Source organism: Penicillium psychrosexuale, assembly GCF_028828465.1.
Source record: "Penicillium psychrosexuale strain IBT 29551 chromosome Unknown utg000002l, whole genome shotgun sequence".
In the NCBI taxonomy this organism is placed as follows: Eukaryota; Fungi; Ascomycota; class Eurotiomycetes; order Eurotiales; family Aspergillaceae; genus Penicillium; species Penicillium psychrosexuale.
The window spans coordinates 6,802,848-6,817,901 of NW_026643187.1; the positions used below are offsets into that span (position 1 = coordinate 6,802,848).

General features: G+C 51.2%; 5 protein-coding genes across 5 annotated transcripts; 1 reads left to right on the forward strand and 4 right to left on the reverse strand.

Annotated features, from left to right (window-relative positions):
• Positions 1 to 291: 291 nt before the first annotated feature.
• osm1 (putative fumarate reductase Osm1) lies at positions 292 to 2,206 on the reverse strand (the record flags this gene model as incomplete). The annotated part of the gene is made up of 2 exons (XM_057184612.1): positions 292 to 2,123; positions 2,170 to 2,206. The coding sequence occupies 2 exons, from the start codon at positions 2,204 to 2,206 to the stop codon at positions 292 to 294; spliced, it is 1,869 nt and encodes a 622-aa protein (XP_057046062.1).
• Positions 2,207 to 3,317: 1,111 nt separating this feature from the next.
• Positions 3,318 to 4,998, reverse strand: N7518_003686 (aldehyde dehydrogenase; the record flags this gene model as incomplete). The annotated part of the gene is made up of 4 exons (XM_057184613.1): positions 3,318 to 3,462; positions 3,523 to 3,968; positions 4,042 to 4,435; positions 4,535 to 4,998. 4 exons carry the CDS (start codon positions 4,996 to 4,998, stop codon positions 3,318 to 3,320), a joined length of 1,449 nt encoding a protein of 482 aa, XP_057046063.1.
• A 1,364-nt stretch (positions 4,999 to 6,362) lies between these two features.
• On the forward strand, positions 6,363 to 7,504 carry N7518_003687 (uncharacterized protein; the record flags this gene model as incomplete). The annotated part of the gene is made up of 3 exons (XM_057184614.1): positions 6,363 to 6,549; positions 6,601 to 6,671; positions 6,722 to 7,504. 3 exons carry the CDS (start codon positions 6,363 to 6,365, stop codon positions 7,502 to 7,504), a joined length of 1,041 nt encoding a protein of 346 aa, XP_057046064.1.
• A 601-nt stretch (positions 7,505 to 8,105) lies between these two features.
• Positions 8,106 to 9,426, reverse strand: N7518_003688 (PCI domain-containing protein; the record flags this gene model as incomplete). Its single annotated transcript, XM_057184615.1, has 2 exons — positions 8,106 to 8,135; positions 8,188 to 9,426. 2 exons carry the CDS (start codon positions 9,424 to 9,426, stop codon positions 8,106 to 8,108), a joined length of 1,269 nt encoding a protein of 422 aa, XP_057046065.1.
• A 603-nt stretch (positions 9,427 to 10,029) lies between these two features.
• N7518_003689 (uncharacterized protein) lies at positions 10,030 to 14,636 on the reverse strand (the record flags this gene model as incomplete). The annotated part of the gene is made up of 15 exons (XM_057184616.1): positions 10,030 to 11,247; positions 11,296 to 11,370; positions 11,436 to 11,537; positions 11,586 to 11,638; positions 11,689 to 11,712; positions 11,767 to 11,861; positions 11,928 to 11,960; positions 12,016 to 12,194; positions 12,258 to 12,401; positions 12,468 to 12,517; positions 12,584 to 13,059; positions 13,109 to 13,313; positions 13,398 to 14,092; positions 14,169 to 14,260; positions 14,337 to 14,636. The coding sequence occupies 15 exons, from the start codon at positions 14,634 to 14,636 to the stop codon at positions 10,030 to 10,032; spliced, it is 3,741 nt and encodes a 1,246-aa protein (XP_057046066.1).
• Positions 14,637 to 15,054: the final 418 nt, after the last annotated feature.

Below are 15,054 nucleotides of genomic sequence, written 5' to 3' on the forward strand. Positions count from 1 at the left end.
ACATAGGGACTCACCACAGCTACCACTACAGGACAACTACATCACCAAACATATATATTCCAAGAGTATATTCCAAATAAGCTATGTATGTATGTTACACAAGAACCAAAGTTGACCAAGTAAAATCTTGAATCCCGAGGACTAGAAAAGCAAGCGGGTCAAGCCAGCACAAGAAACAACAGAAAGAGAAGAAAGGGGGTATGAGAGATCACACGCTGGAGGATCATATTTCATCGGAGAGCAGTCATCAAGGAGAAGAGACATAAAGGAGAAGCAGGGTTTAATGTGAACCTACAGCTCCAAGCTGGGGGTCTGGCCCTTGACACGACCGATCACAGTCTGAGCGGCATACTTGGGGATAACCTCGTCGTCGTGCAGCATAGCGAACTCCTCGGTAGCATCGCGACCCATGAAGTTGTACAGGGCGTTTGCGCCGCCGGGGTGCTCGTCGACCCAATTGGTGAGATCGAGGATGACGCCCTTGACCACGACCCAGAAGTCCTTCTTGGTGTTGTGCTTGGCGACTTCATCCATGCTGTACTCCGTCTCGGGGACCTTGAAGGTCGCGGGGTCGGGCTTGGGGGCTGGGGCCTCGGCGCTGGCAGCAGGTGCAGCAGCGGGGGCAGGGAGAGCGGGCAGGCTGCCGCCGGTGGCGCCACTGCCCCACTCGACAGAGACCTTGCCTGGGGTGTTGGGGTCGATGTGGAGAGAGAGCTGGCCGAGACGCTGGGAGGCGGCGCCGCCGCCGTTGCTGAGGAGCTTCTGGAGGAGGTGCTGGGTGGCGGAGTCGCCTGCGACACGGCCGTAGACGACACAGCCGAGGAGGGAGGAACCGCCGAGGCGGTTGGCGCCGTGGACGCCGCCGGCGAGTTCACCGCAGGCGTAGAGGCCCTCGAAGGGCTTTTCCTCGCTGTTGAGGACCTGGGCGTGCTCGTTGATCTCGATGCCGCCCATGGTGAAGTGAAGGACGGGCTCCATGACAGAGACGTGGAACTCGTCGTCGAGCTTGAATGGCATGTTGGCGAAGAAGCGCTTGTTCCAGGGGTCCTTCTTCTTGCCTTCGGCGATGAGGTTGTACTCGTCGAAGGTCTTCTTGAGGGCTGCTTCGCCGCAGCCGATTTCGGCAACGAGCTCGGCGCCGGTCATCTTCTTCATCAGGCCGCGGCCAGTGTAGTGACGGGTGTGGAAATCCAGGACCTTGGAGGCTTTGCTGTTGAGGACGAGGCGGATGGGCCACTTGCCCTTCTCCTTTTCTTCCCACATTTTGCCGGAGACGTAGTCGCGGTGGCCGAGCTCGTCGGAGAACCGCTGGCCGTCGCAGTTGAGGAGGAGACCACCTTCACCGCGGAGGGCTTCGGCAGCCAGGAACTTGAACTTGGCACCGGGGTCCTTGGGGTCGACGAGACCGGTAGGGTGGACCTGGACCTTGTCCATGTCGATGCCGTTGGCGCCAATGGCCATCAGCATCTTCTGGCCGTCACCGGTAGCGTGGGTGCCGTTGGTAGAGGACAGCCCATAGGTGTCGGGGCGGTACTTCTTGAGGAGGGAGGTCTCACTGAAGTCAGCGGCGTAACCACCGGTAGCGAGAATGACGACACCGTCAGCGACCTTCTCCTCGCCGTCGACGGTGTAGGTAACGCCGGTGACATTGTTGCCAGACTTGTTGACGGAGGTGACGTCGGCCTTCTTGATGATCTGCACACGATTGGGCTCCTTCTCGGCGAGATCTTCCAATCGCTGCATCAGGGCGTAGGTAATGGCCATACCGGGGAACTTGGCGTCATGACCACGGTGTGTGCGGGGGAAAGTGTGTCCTCCGAGACGGGAGACGAGGGTGAGGTCGAGGTTGAAGACATCCTGCAGCCACTCGACGGCGGCGGCGGACTTGTAGGTCAGGACCTTGATCAGCTCGGGACGGGCCTTGTCACGGGCCGACTTGAGGGTATCATCGTAGAACTGCTTGACGCTGTCCTGGATGCCGAGATCGACCTGGGTGCGGGTGAGAGCACCGTTGATACCGGAAGTGGCCTTGGTAGAGTTACCACCGAAGAACGCCTGCTTGTCCAAAACGAGGACGTTGCCACCGTTGAGGTAGACGGTGTGTGCGGCACTGAGGCCAGAGACTGGGAGGGTCAGCTAGGGCAGAGAATGCGGGGAAAGGAAGCTTACGGCCACCACCGACCACAATTACTTGAGGTGCAGCCATTATTTTATGTATAGTTAGGATAGAGGGAAATATGGGGAGGAAAAGAAAGAGAAAGGAGGGAAAGGATCTTAAAGAAAAGGACCGGGGAGGTCAGAAGCCGACGGTCTATCGGCCGAGGCAGGACATGGGAAGACGTGGGGAGACAAAAGATGGGGTACCCGCCGGACGACTAATTGGCCACCGCTGGTTTGTTCGTATTATCTGGGGAAGACGGGATCACATGCGATATAGGGATGAATGTGTTTCCAAGGCTATTAGATTCAAGTCTAGAATGTCATTTTCATTTCATTTTCACATGCGTCTTTGTGTCACATTCCAGTCTTTTCAAGGGCTGAGAAGGAGGAATTGGATAGGTCCATAGTCGACGGAATTAGACTATTTTGCAACTAGACCGGTGGTTTAGAAACAAATACAATAAATATACATCGAATTCCGGCTTCCTCGGTCTTTACAGTAACAGGTGTCAACCTCGGAATAACAATCGCGGCCGAAGTATCCGAATTGTCCACGGGTATGTGGCATGATGAGGAGAAAGTACCACTTAAGTTGAATCCTTGCAAGTGGGGAGACATGTAATCCAGCTACACCCATATATATAGTGTACAGATGTGTATAATATGGACTTTATATCCCAGCGATGCCTGCGATATCAAATGGCCAACCTAGGGGCCTTGGAAATGGCCAGAAAGAGGCAAAAGCAGTTGCCGGCTGAGGAACACGTGGCTGCTGATTGGTGGAATACCAAGGTGGGGCTGACCTAATCCGGGGATGGGAAATGCCTCGGTGGGGCCGATGACCTCATGGATCCCCGTGCGTCGATTGGTGTTTTTCGCTTCAAATGCCGACCTTTTTGGTCTTCTGTATATACACTTGGAGAGAAGCTTCATGGATTTACACTTCACCAGACCTTATTGTCGTTGAGCTCAACCTCGCATTTGCTTATTAGGAATCTTCCTGCGGTCGCTCGGGTCAATACCCACCGAGAAAACCGTCAAACCGGATCTCGTCCGAGACGAGTGGGCTGTTGGGATATAATGGACACGCTGATGGATTATGGTGTACATTTTCTAATGAATCAAACCACTTATGCCAGATCCAAAAATACAAAAGCCTAATCCATCCAGGTAACACTCTTCGTAACCAAGAACTCATTCAATCCCTCATCAGTATTGAACCGGCCCCAGCCACTATTCTTCACACCGCCATGAGGAAGAGCCGGCTCATCATGGATCGTCATGCTATTAATATGAACCGCCCTGCAAAAGTCAGCACAGATCCACTCAAACCCGAATCCAGATCTGGAACACCCAACATACCCAGATTGAATGCGTCTAGCCATCGCCAAGCCCCTCCGCAGATCCTCCGTGAACACAGACGCCGAAAGTCCATACCCACTCCCATTCGCGAGACGGATCGCCTCGTCCTCGCTGTCGAAGGGCATACACGCCGCAACGGACGCGAACGACTCCTCCTGCCATAGCGCCATATCTTCCGTCACGCCGCCCAGGACGGCGGGCGCCATCCGCACCCCCGAGTCGGTGGGGACGCTGTCCGCAGACCCGGAGATGAAGTGTGCGCCTGCGGAGACGGCGCTGGCGATGAGAGCTTCGACGCGGGTCTTGGAGGCTGTGTTGACGAGCGTTGGGGGGAGGGCTGAGGCTGCTGCGCCAGCTGCGAGGGCCTTTTGCAGGGCTTCTGTGAAGGCTGGGAGGATGGAGGTGTGGACGAGGATTCGATCGGTTGCCATGCAGATCTGGCCGGACTAACACGGAGGAAGATAGGTTAGCCTTGACCCGAGACAGATATAGATGTGCGACGTGCGACATGTAACTCACATTCAAGAATGCACCCGCCAACACTCCCTGCACCGCAGTCTGCAAATCAGCATCCCGACAAACAATCGAGCTATTCTTCCCGCCTAGTTCCATGAGACAAGGCTTGAGATTCTGACCGCAGGCGCGCGCAATCTTCCGACCAACAGCTGTGCTACCAGTGAAATTGATCTTGCGCACGGCCTCGTGCTCGATCATGGCATTGACGACCTCGGGGGCATCCTGCGGGGCGCAGTGAATAATATTCAAACAGCCAGCGGGAAGACCAGCATCCTCAAAGGCACGGCCGATAGCCCAGTAGCAGCGGGGAGTTAGCTCAGAAGATTTAAGGACCGTCGTGTTACCAGCCGCGAGGGCACAAGCCGCAGAGCGGATGCCGAACACATAGGGCGCGTTCCTGTAGACCCAATAATATAATCAGCCTGCTATCAATAACTAGCATTTTCCACACCCGAGGTCGATATAGGAAATAAAGTTCTCGGGAACCAGTACCCACCACGGCACAATCCCCAGAATAACACCCATCGCCTCCTTAAAAACAATCGCACTCTGTCCCTCCGTCTCGACGACCGGCACACTGCCGCATATCGACGTAATGCGGCTCGCGACTTCGCGGAGCATGCGCACGGCGAGCGGGACGACGAATCCCGCGGAGGCGCCGACGTCCGCGCCCATTTCTTGCCGCATGTACTCGGCGTTTATGTCGAGGCGGGCTTCGAGGAGATCGGCGGCTTTGAGGAGGATGTCGCGCCTCACGGTTGGTTTGGTCTGCGACCACGAGGGGAAGGCGGCGGAGGCGGCTTCGACGGCGCGGATTGCATCTTGGGGTGTTGCGGCCGAGGCGGTCCAGATGGTCGTGTTGGTGTAGGGGCTTGTTACTAGGAAGGTGTTGGGCGTTGTTTCTTCATGGCCGTTTATGAGGAGGGGGACGGTGAATCCGGGGTTGGTTGAGTTTGTCATGGTGGGGTATGGGGTAGGAGAGGTAGGGTAGAGATAGGAGGATGAGTATAGGAGGTATAGGAGGTATGCAGGTTGTTGTAGGAGATAATAGACGCAGTATTAGCCTCGGCATGAATATGTTTACTCCTTTACATGCATTGTATCCTATCTCATTCCGCTAACAATTGAATCCACTGAATTCGGAGCTGATTGCGGACGATCTTTAGGCACCGCGTTGCCTAATGGAACTATTCCGCGATATGCGACCATTATTTGATCGCTTTCCACCGTCTAATGCTAATTTTTATACAGATTTCGTCCATATACTGTACACAAATCGGCACATTCAGGGGTATCCAGTGATCGACAAGTTATGAGGTAACTGAAGATTGTGGGATTCAGGTCCACTGCGCGCAATTGGGCTTAAAAGAGCGCCCTAACCAGCTATCTGAAGAACCCACTCCGGTGTGGCCTGTCTTCATACGATATAGGATGTGCATTTACCCCGCCACCTTCTGTATTTGGATGCGTTCGCAGTAGCGTGTTAAGTTAAACTTCGCCTCGGCTGTTTAATAGCGTGGATTTTCGACGCTATTGACTCGGGATCTACATTGTAAGTTTAACCGAGAACTGGGAGAGAAGTGCACTGTGGGTGAGACCATAGTGGCGTCCGGATGGCTTTTCAGTCTGTGGAGGTCATACATGAATATGTATGCAGTACGGAGACGGAGTGTGCACATACAGATCCATGAGGATATATGGAGTACGATCTAAGTGCGAATATGGATACATAGTCTAAAGACAATAGTCCAATAGTTGATCCTTGCAAGGTTTCAATCGTCTCAAAGTTCGCATGATTCAGTCTCAGCTGGTATCAGATGGCGATCGCAGGGATATCCCTTCCTAATATAGTGGCTAACAGCCCCTGCTTGGATCCACTGGCATATTCTGTTGAGAAAGCATTTGTCATTCCTTGAAAGAAGCTATGCTTTGTATGCCATTGTATGGTCTACACGATACATCCCCAAAGACCCAAAAATCAGAAAGAGGGTCTACACTTCTCTTCAGAAACTTGTGATGGATCTCATTGCATCATCCACGTGGTTCAGTCGCGTATGCCGCACGAACCAGATCCCCATTAGGACAACGATCGGCCACTAGGGGTTGCGTGTGAGTGGATAGAACAATGGGAATGTGGAATCTCGAGCTAGCCTAGGGTTCCAGGGCCCCGGACTGATCTGGACACTCGCGTGGTACATGTTTTATATCGGAGGAACGCCCAGAGATTGTGTTTCCCATTCATTCCTTTCTTATTCATACATACCATACCTTTTTGTTCGGTTGCAGCTCACTCATTCAATATTGGGTTGCATATTCAAAGTACAATGGCGCCAAGCAAGAGGGGTTGGCAGATGATTGAGATCGTTTCGGTCTTGGTCGCTCTGTGCCTGATCTCGCTGGTGCTGCGTGTCTTTGCTCGCATTCGCAGGAGAGTCGGGTTCGGCGTCGATGATTATCTGAGCATGCTGTCCATGGTGCTCCTCATTGGCATGTTGATCGAGCTGATTCTTTGTAAGTATGACTCCACCGACAGGAATTCATCCGTATACTAACGGCTATCAGGGTGTACAATCGGAGGCAATGGAGTCCATATCGCGGATCTCTCCCCCGATACCCTCGTGAACTACTGGAAGGTACATACCCCGCAATATCCAATATCAACAACCCAACCTAACACCGCTAGATCTTCCTCGCCAACCAATTCACCTACTTCCTCCTCAGCCCTTCTATCAAAATCTCCATCATCTGCTTCTACCGCCGCATCTTCGCAACCCCAAAGTTCCAAAAAGTCAGCTTCGGCATAAACTGCCTAATCGCCGCGTGGGGCACAGGAATCTTCCTCGCGTGCGCCGGACAATGCCGACCCTTACGCTCCTACTGGGACCACAGCACGAAAGGAACATGTTTCAACGCGAAAGAATTCATCGTCGTCAACCAAGCCTTCAACGTAGTCATGGACTTCGTGATCCTCGTCCTGCCCATCCCAATGATCTGGAACCTCCACCGCGCATGGCAAGACAAGCTCGCCCTAAACGGGGTATTCGCTCTCGGCACCTTCGTCTGCTTCGCCAGCATCTACCGCATCGTCGTGCTCTTCTGGATCAGCCCGTCCGACCCAACCTTCACCGTCTACCAGGCGACGCTGTGGACGCACATCGAGCCTGCCGTTGGTCTGATCTGCTCCAACTTGCCGATTATCCGCGGTCTGTTCCCGGCGTTTAAGCTGACTACCTCGCGCAATGGAACGGGTCCGGCGTATATCAATACCGATTACACGAATTCTTTGTTCTTGTCGAATTCTGGTCCGCGCTCGCCCGATCTCGAGTATGCTAAGATGTATAATGCGCAGATCGAGAGCAAGCCGCCTGGTTACCTTGGTGATGATATCCATCCGCAGACAATCAATGTTCAAACGGATATTTCTATCATTCCGGGGAATGATTCTACTACGAGGCTGAACCACTGAGGTGGTGTACTGTGTATTTACGCCGTTACGATGTGATGATTTTTTTGTCTTCTGTTTTTGGGACGGGACATTGGAGTGAATGGGGTTTATTTCTCTTGGAGGAAAGCCGAATCTGCTTCGGCTATGGTTCTCCAGCTATAGCTAGGTCGGAAATGGCCTACCGGATATCGTAATAGGACTAAACAGAGGGTGAAGAGGATGCAGAGCGGGCATGTTAGTATGCCACCTTTCCTCCACTTTATGTTCATACATATACGATTTACCTATGTACACAATGGCTTTCTTCGGTTTATCCTAATAATTCATACTATACCTTACTTGTTACGATATTTATACCAAGATTGTAGTATTTATTTATCGAGTTGATCAAAAACATTCAGAAGTACGTGAGTTGACAGACAAGTCTATGAAGCCACGGCTTTCGCTTTGCAACGACAGTATTTTAATTAAGTATAGTACTCGAGAGACAGATGCAACGTATATCAGCAATCGAGCGTGATTTTCCATTTCTCGGACAGGCTAAAAGGATATGCAAGAGTAGTATAAGGCATGAGTTCGTAGATCTTTCATCAGGATACACAGACGAGGTAGAGCAGATCATTCAGTGCACCATCTGGCTCGTGGCAAATTCCTAGAATCAAATATTAGCCAATACCCAACCTCAGACAGAAGGAAAGACATACCGGGAACTGATCAGAGATACTAGTCGCAACCCGTTCCACATCCTCCGCAAGATCCTGCACACCGAGATCCCACTGCCTCAGCTTCGTCCCGTTAGAAGCACTCGCAGAGGAGCCACCGAGAGTGTCAGCATCAAACGAGATAACCCCATCAATCTGATCAATCCGGCCACGTAGCCGTCCCTGCTCAACCATGCGCGCGGCATAAGCCTCCGCCTTCTCGCCAGCAGAGACATCGCCCGAAGACTGCAACCCCAGAATCGAGCCCAGGTCATCAACGTGGATATTCTCATACAGCTTGCTCGCCGCCACGAGATTGTGCTCGATAACCGCCTTGTCGAGAACGGTCGTGCCGTCCGCCGTAACAGCGAGCTGGTGCGGCGCAAGTTTCTTCGCGAACGCGGCGACTTCGTCCGCTGTAAGCAGCCTGTCCAGGAACATCTTCTCCAAGATGCCGAATTCCTCAACGGAGGGCGTGCGGTCATCTTTGTACAGACGAGCGAGGGAGCGGGAGCGCTGCGGACCGGCAGGCGCAAGGACAGCACAGCGGATCGCCGCGGATAGGGCCGTCAGGCGGTCTTCTTCGTCGACGCCCGGCGCAAGACTCACGTTGAAGTATTCCTGGGCGGCGTCAAGGAAGCGGCGGCGGGCATCGAGGATGCGGGCCTGGGAGAGCTGGAAGTAGAGCTTCGCATCGTGGTCCTCTATTTTGGAGGGGAGGTTCTTGATGCGGTTGAGGAAGGCTTCAGCGTTGGTGGTGTCGTCGTCTTCGAGGTAGTAGCGCACGATGCGGATCCAGAGGCGGGCTTTGGCGGCGTCTGAGACTAGGCGCTGCGAGCTGTCGATGTGAATGCCCTGTAGGGTGCGGGCGGCGGCTGTGTAGTCTTCCTGGGATTCGTAGGCATCTGCGAGGATCTCGCGGATCTGCGAGTCTTGTTCTTCGACGGAGGCGGAGCGCGTGTGGAGGAGGGTGATGGCGTGCTGGCCGACTTTTATTTTTGTTTCCGGGTCGAGGGATTGGATGACTGTGATGAAGGCGTCGAGGAGGGGGCGGGCAGCGACGATGCTCACTTCTTCGCTGAGGATTGAGTCTAGGTAGTAGACTAGATCTTGGGCGAGTTCGTGGCCGCTGGAGGTTGCTACCATCTCGTTGAGGAGCTCGGTGTATTGGTGTAGCTTTGTTGGCTGGTGCGGGTTTGTTTCGATGCCCGCTAGGGCGTTGGTCATCTTTTGGGAAGCCATGCTGGTCGAGTGAGTGGAAGAGAGGTTGTCAAGAGAGTTGTTGGACGCGGAGTAGTGGGGACATCCGAGCTACTGTTATCGATAAGAGCTGGCTGGATGTATACAGTCCTAGAGAGACAGAACAATGAAACTCATCTAATCTGGCCATAACACAGGTAAATCTGGTCTTACGAGATCTAATTATAGTAGTTTCATATAGAGCTAGAAATAGACTGTCTTCGCCAGCCGCTTACTCCGTACGGAGTACAGAGCTTGGCATCTGATGAGTTGCGAGCCTGATCGATCAGCCGACTGCACTGCACGGAGCATTTAGTCTGGAATGAAATGGTTCTAGCGATGTTATACTCCGTACTAAGATATTGTTAGGCAACGGCCACCCAAAGGAAACTTCCTCGGGTTCGGCAAAAATTGGCGGCAGATCATATCACAAGTTTCATTCTTCATGAATTTTGAACTTCATCATATTTGAATTATGCATTGAATCAATTATTTGCAGCTTTGGATACATGTCTCTAATGGAATGTTGCGTGAATATGATGTGTGTGCTGACCTGAACTCTTTCTCACCGAGACACAGACGCCCTCAGCTATATAATTTCATCCATTAAAGACTCGTCACAAGCTTATAAATTCCGTCCGAAATTTGTTTGTATCCTACTGTTTTCGGATGCATTACTTTTGCAGCCTCCCGTGGCACCATGACATTGTAATCATCGCCATCCTCAGTCACATTCGCCTGTCCCATTGGAGTCCCATCATGCACCGCCTTAGAATACTCACAAATCATGTCCGTCCAGATGTCTGCATCTGTTGTCTGGCAACTCTGCCAATAAGTTGTCGTATCAATCCCTCCATCGGTGGCTGAGGGCTCTGAAACCACTGTACCGTCGGCTAGGGCATCAGCTCCAAGTATCACAAAGAACCAGCTATCGTGATAGTCCTTGTTAGGCTCACAGAAGCGGTGGCCTTCGAATAGGACATCTGTGTCGAAGAATTTGATGTTGTAGTCCGTTTTATAGTTGCCACCGAAGGCATCTTGCGCAATGATGACGGCTTCCTTGATGACATTGTTCAATTCCACCACAAGCGCGTTCACGTTCATCCGTAATTCCTGTTTCAAGTATCCCCCGCGCCAGAAATAACTTTCGTCACACTCACCATCCTTGTCGTAGAAAAACTGCGCATACCCGGTCACAACCAACAAGAACCCGTGGTTTTCAGGTTGCCGCCCTCCCATAGCATCGAGCAAGATGTTGTTGTAAAGATCAGCCAATTTCAGTTTGAACGCAGGATCTCTGACCTTGGCGCCTGCCCGGCCCATAGCAGCGTCACATTTGTTGGAGTTCCACCAGAGGATGCAACTTATCACAATATCTGCGAATCCAAGATCGTTGCCGCCGATAGACAGTGTTCCCCAACCGCTTGATTTATAATAATCCAAGGCCCGTACCCATATGATTTGACCTTCTCTGCCATTGGCGTTCGCATTTTCCATATCATTAATCACTGCCCCAGAACAAGATGGGAACCGAAGTTCTTTACCGTTCAGCTCGGGACCGGCGCTGAGAAGTTGATAAGGATACAATCCTTCGCAGCGGCGACAATCTATTCCTTCTGTACTCTCATCGAATTCATCTATAATCCAGCCACAATGGGCACCGATCCCAGCAGCATAAGAGTCTCCATATGAGATGTAGTTGTGAGGAAGAGGCCAGAAGGGGTGGGGTACTGTCAAGGCCGGCAAACCTGGATCAATTGAGGGATCCTCATCATCGAGGGCCTTTCCCGAACCACCCGAGCACACGTTGAACCACGTATAAGCCTGAAACGATATGAGCCAAGGAAAATATGATCAAGCCGAGGACCTTACCTTATTTGTGCGAGGGATAACTTGATGGTAATCAGCACGACCCAATCCACCAAGATTTGGGAAATGCATATTCGCCTGGGATCAAGTCAGTCTGGATGCCTAAGGTGAAATGCGAATGATTTCTCAGAATGGTGACATACGCCACGATCAGCCCCTTGATAACGAGCTCCTAAGGCTTCCCATTCGAATGTGGAGCCGCCGACAAGCTTGCCATCTGCCACTCGGCCTTTATTTTTCCAAACCTGTTGAAAGCTTTAGTTTCATCCTGAAGGTTGTGTCAAAAGCCATACCGAGGTATCTCCATTGAATTTATCCACCCACAAGAAGTCCAGAAGGCCATCTCCTGGTGCACATGTTAGCAAGATGAGAAGACGCAACCTGAGGTAGCCATACCGTCCACATCGGCCCATTTATGATCTAATAAGGCAATCAGCATGATGAGCAGAATGTGAAATGCCATCCTCAACTTACTAGCACGGTCATATCCTTCGGTATGCTTGATTTGGCCAACATCCTCGAAGTTGTTCTCTCCTTTGTTCAGAGCTCCTGTTGTACGTCCATCCGGCCTGAGATTAGACATATTGTGTTAGACCACCGAAGATTGCCAATGGAAACTCAGCCAAGATACTTACTCTATACACAGATAGTCTGCACGGCCGTCGGCACTAGAGAAGAAGATGTTAGAAATCTCGTATCAAGCCGGATAGGACATAGATGTACTTAATGTCATGGAACCGGAGACCAATATCATAGAGGCCAACACCCCAGCCCTGGACACACTTGGCACTCCCACTGACAATTCCACGCTTGTCCCAGGACATTGTACCGGATTTGGAATTCCAATTGTTAATCCAGACTTCTGCTGCCCCGGTGGCCCGATCCACAAGCCACAGATCACACTAGTAATCAATTTTAGCCTGAGACCCTTGGAAAAAGAAATGGATTGTTAAGTTAGTATCTACCTTGCCATCTCCATCGAAATCAGCCAAGTGAATCGCTTTCCGTTCCTTTCCTGTTTCGAAGATCTTCGGACCTTCTGGGCTCCAGACTGGCGGGCTGTGAATATTGCCGTAAAGATAGCCAATTCCATCGGGGGAGACCCAAATCTTGTGGTAAACTAATATCAGACCACTTGATATTGGAAGTATTCAGCTGAGGTCAGTCAAACTTACATAGTCGTCTGCCCCCGTTCCGCGCATATCACAGTAGTAAACACCATCGCCTATAGAGGAAGAGTTAGTATTCCTAAAAGGAGCCATCCACAAGATACTATATTGGAAGCTCATACCTTTCAAATATCTTCCCCCAGATCCGACGTTCTTCCAAACGTGGGTGTAGTGGTTGTAGATTGGTGCTGCTCCACCCGTACTTGGAGATGTCTGGACAGATTCGATGTAAACATAGTCTGCGCCCTTGGTACTACCTCCGTAGACCAAGCCAAACTTGATGCGCTCCTTTGCCCCCTCCACTCCCATACCGGCATGAGTAACGCCCGCAGAGACCCAATCAGGCACAAGACTGTTTTTTCCTGTACCACGATTGTTAATATAGGTGGTAACTTTGCCCTCGTCATCCATCCACAGCCAGTCACTGCGGAAATCACCATTGAGGTCAACCAAGCGGACTCCAGTTATGTTACCCATATTCTTGCCAGTGAAGACAATACCCAGATCCTGCCAATAGCCACCATATTCTGTGGTGGGCGCTTCATTCTGACCGCCATTCCGCCAGCATTGGATATCGCCATCCGGTTGGATAAGGCAACTATGAAAATTAGTCTCATTGCTTGCAGACATTGAGACTGTAGACTTACTAGTCCAATCGCCCGTCCCCATCAATATCACCAAGTCGGACGTTTTCCTGGGCCAGACCACTCCCAGGAGCAGCCATGACGAGCCCGATGGACTGAAATGTAGGGGGATTGCCGCCCTTGTTAATCGAGACATACATGGCACCTTCACGGCTGATGCAAATAAAATCGTCTAGCCCGTCATTATTGACATCGCCCCAGTGGACGCCTATGAAATGTGCGTAGCGTTAGATTTGGTCCTCTGTAAATTTGGAATCGCTTCCAGGGAACAATGACTTGCCTCTGGCCAAACAACTATCCTTGACGTCAATCTTGACAGGATCGCCGAATTCCCCATTGTTGTTATTCAGATACATATAAGTTCCAGCGCCATCAACAGTTTGGATGAGTTCATCTAATGCACCTTCACGGTACGCACCGCCCGTGTTTACCAGCTGTGCAAAGTTGATCCCCTCGTGGATATTGCCTACCGCAGTGATCTTCAAAATTCGACCCTTGTCCTCCGAGTTGTGTATGTAATTGCCGTCATCTGTACCACTACCTCTTTGCGTCTGTGCATAGTTGTTTTCGCCACTGGCAAATGTTTTCTCACAGGTTGAACTCGATGTGTCGCTGACGTCTGTGTCCGCAGGAGGGGTAAGAAAGCCATTGGTCTGGGCTTCTTGAATGGCCGGCCACCATATCGATGCCATCTTTATGTACCCATCATCGGTCGGATGCGTGTCATCTTGAAGATCATCAACGGAAATAAAACTTTGCATATCTGCAATGACAATCTTATCACCCGCAGCCTTCCGTCGCATATATAGTCGTCGATATTGAACACTGATCTGGCCAACTAGGGCGGGCTGGGCGGTGTTCGGTAGAAGCGTCGACAGGATGATGGTAACGTTTGGAACAGATGAGTACAAGTAGTCAATCATTGTGTCCATTCGATCACCAGCCGTATCTGTCTGATACTTCTGGGTTGCATCGTTTGTACCCGCACTGCAACAGGTTGTCGGTTAGTGGCCACTTTGATGCATGAAGTAGACGAGGGAGAAAGGGCAAGAGTGACTCTTACTTGATCAAAATAAGATTAGGCTTCGAGGTAATGCTTTTCTTGGCCTCGCTTTGTACTTGCTCGATTCGATAGCCCGGGTGTCCTTCATGGTTCTAGAGAATTATCAGCACCCGTTCTTTCTATATGAGAACAAAAAGCTCGAGCCCTATTCGAAAGCAGAATACATACGTTATCATGCATTGTACCGGTGGAGACACTTCCAACCATGTTGACTACCCAGCCAGCATGGCGGAGCTGAGCACGAAGAGCTTTCCGGTACCCGTTGCTGTCACTGGACAAATAGCCAGCTGTAATAGAGGCCCCAAGAGGAAGAATCCGAAGAGTGAAGTCCTCCGCATCGCGAGAAGTCAATACACTGAAGGTACTTCGGTTCGAGGAGAAGATTTCAGTTGCATTGGGAGATGCATGCACAGCATGAAAGTAAAGAGCAAGCAAAAAGACAGCACTCCTTATGAGTTCAAGGGCCATGGCTTTAGAGATTTATCAGGTCAATTTGATTGTAGTCAAAGTCGCATGAGATATATCAAGTCAAGCTATTGAGACTATCGCAATTTATATCTAAGGGATGCTCTGCTCGAGGAGTTCCGAGACCACAATCACACCATAATTCACATTAGTGAGTGTTCTGAGAATGGTATAGTATAGTTCTTGATATGTCCAATCTCCCTTATTCATGGTCCAATGATCATTTGCCCTTGACTACACCATCCTAGAGCTTTAACTAGTCTGAGATGGCTCCGCCTTGGGTGGTATCAGGACATTAGCGGCCCTAATCTCTCCGGGCTCGGAAAACTGCTTGTATCGGTATTTGTTCGTCACTTGCTGCTCTAATTCGCCTTTCCCCCCAACCGACATGCAAGCCAACAGGATATTGTTATCAATGTAG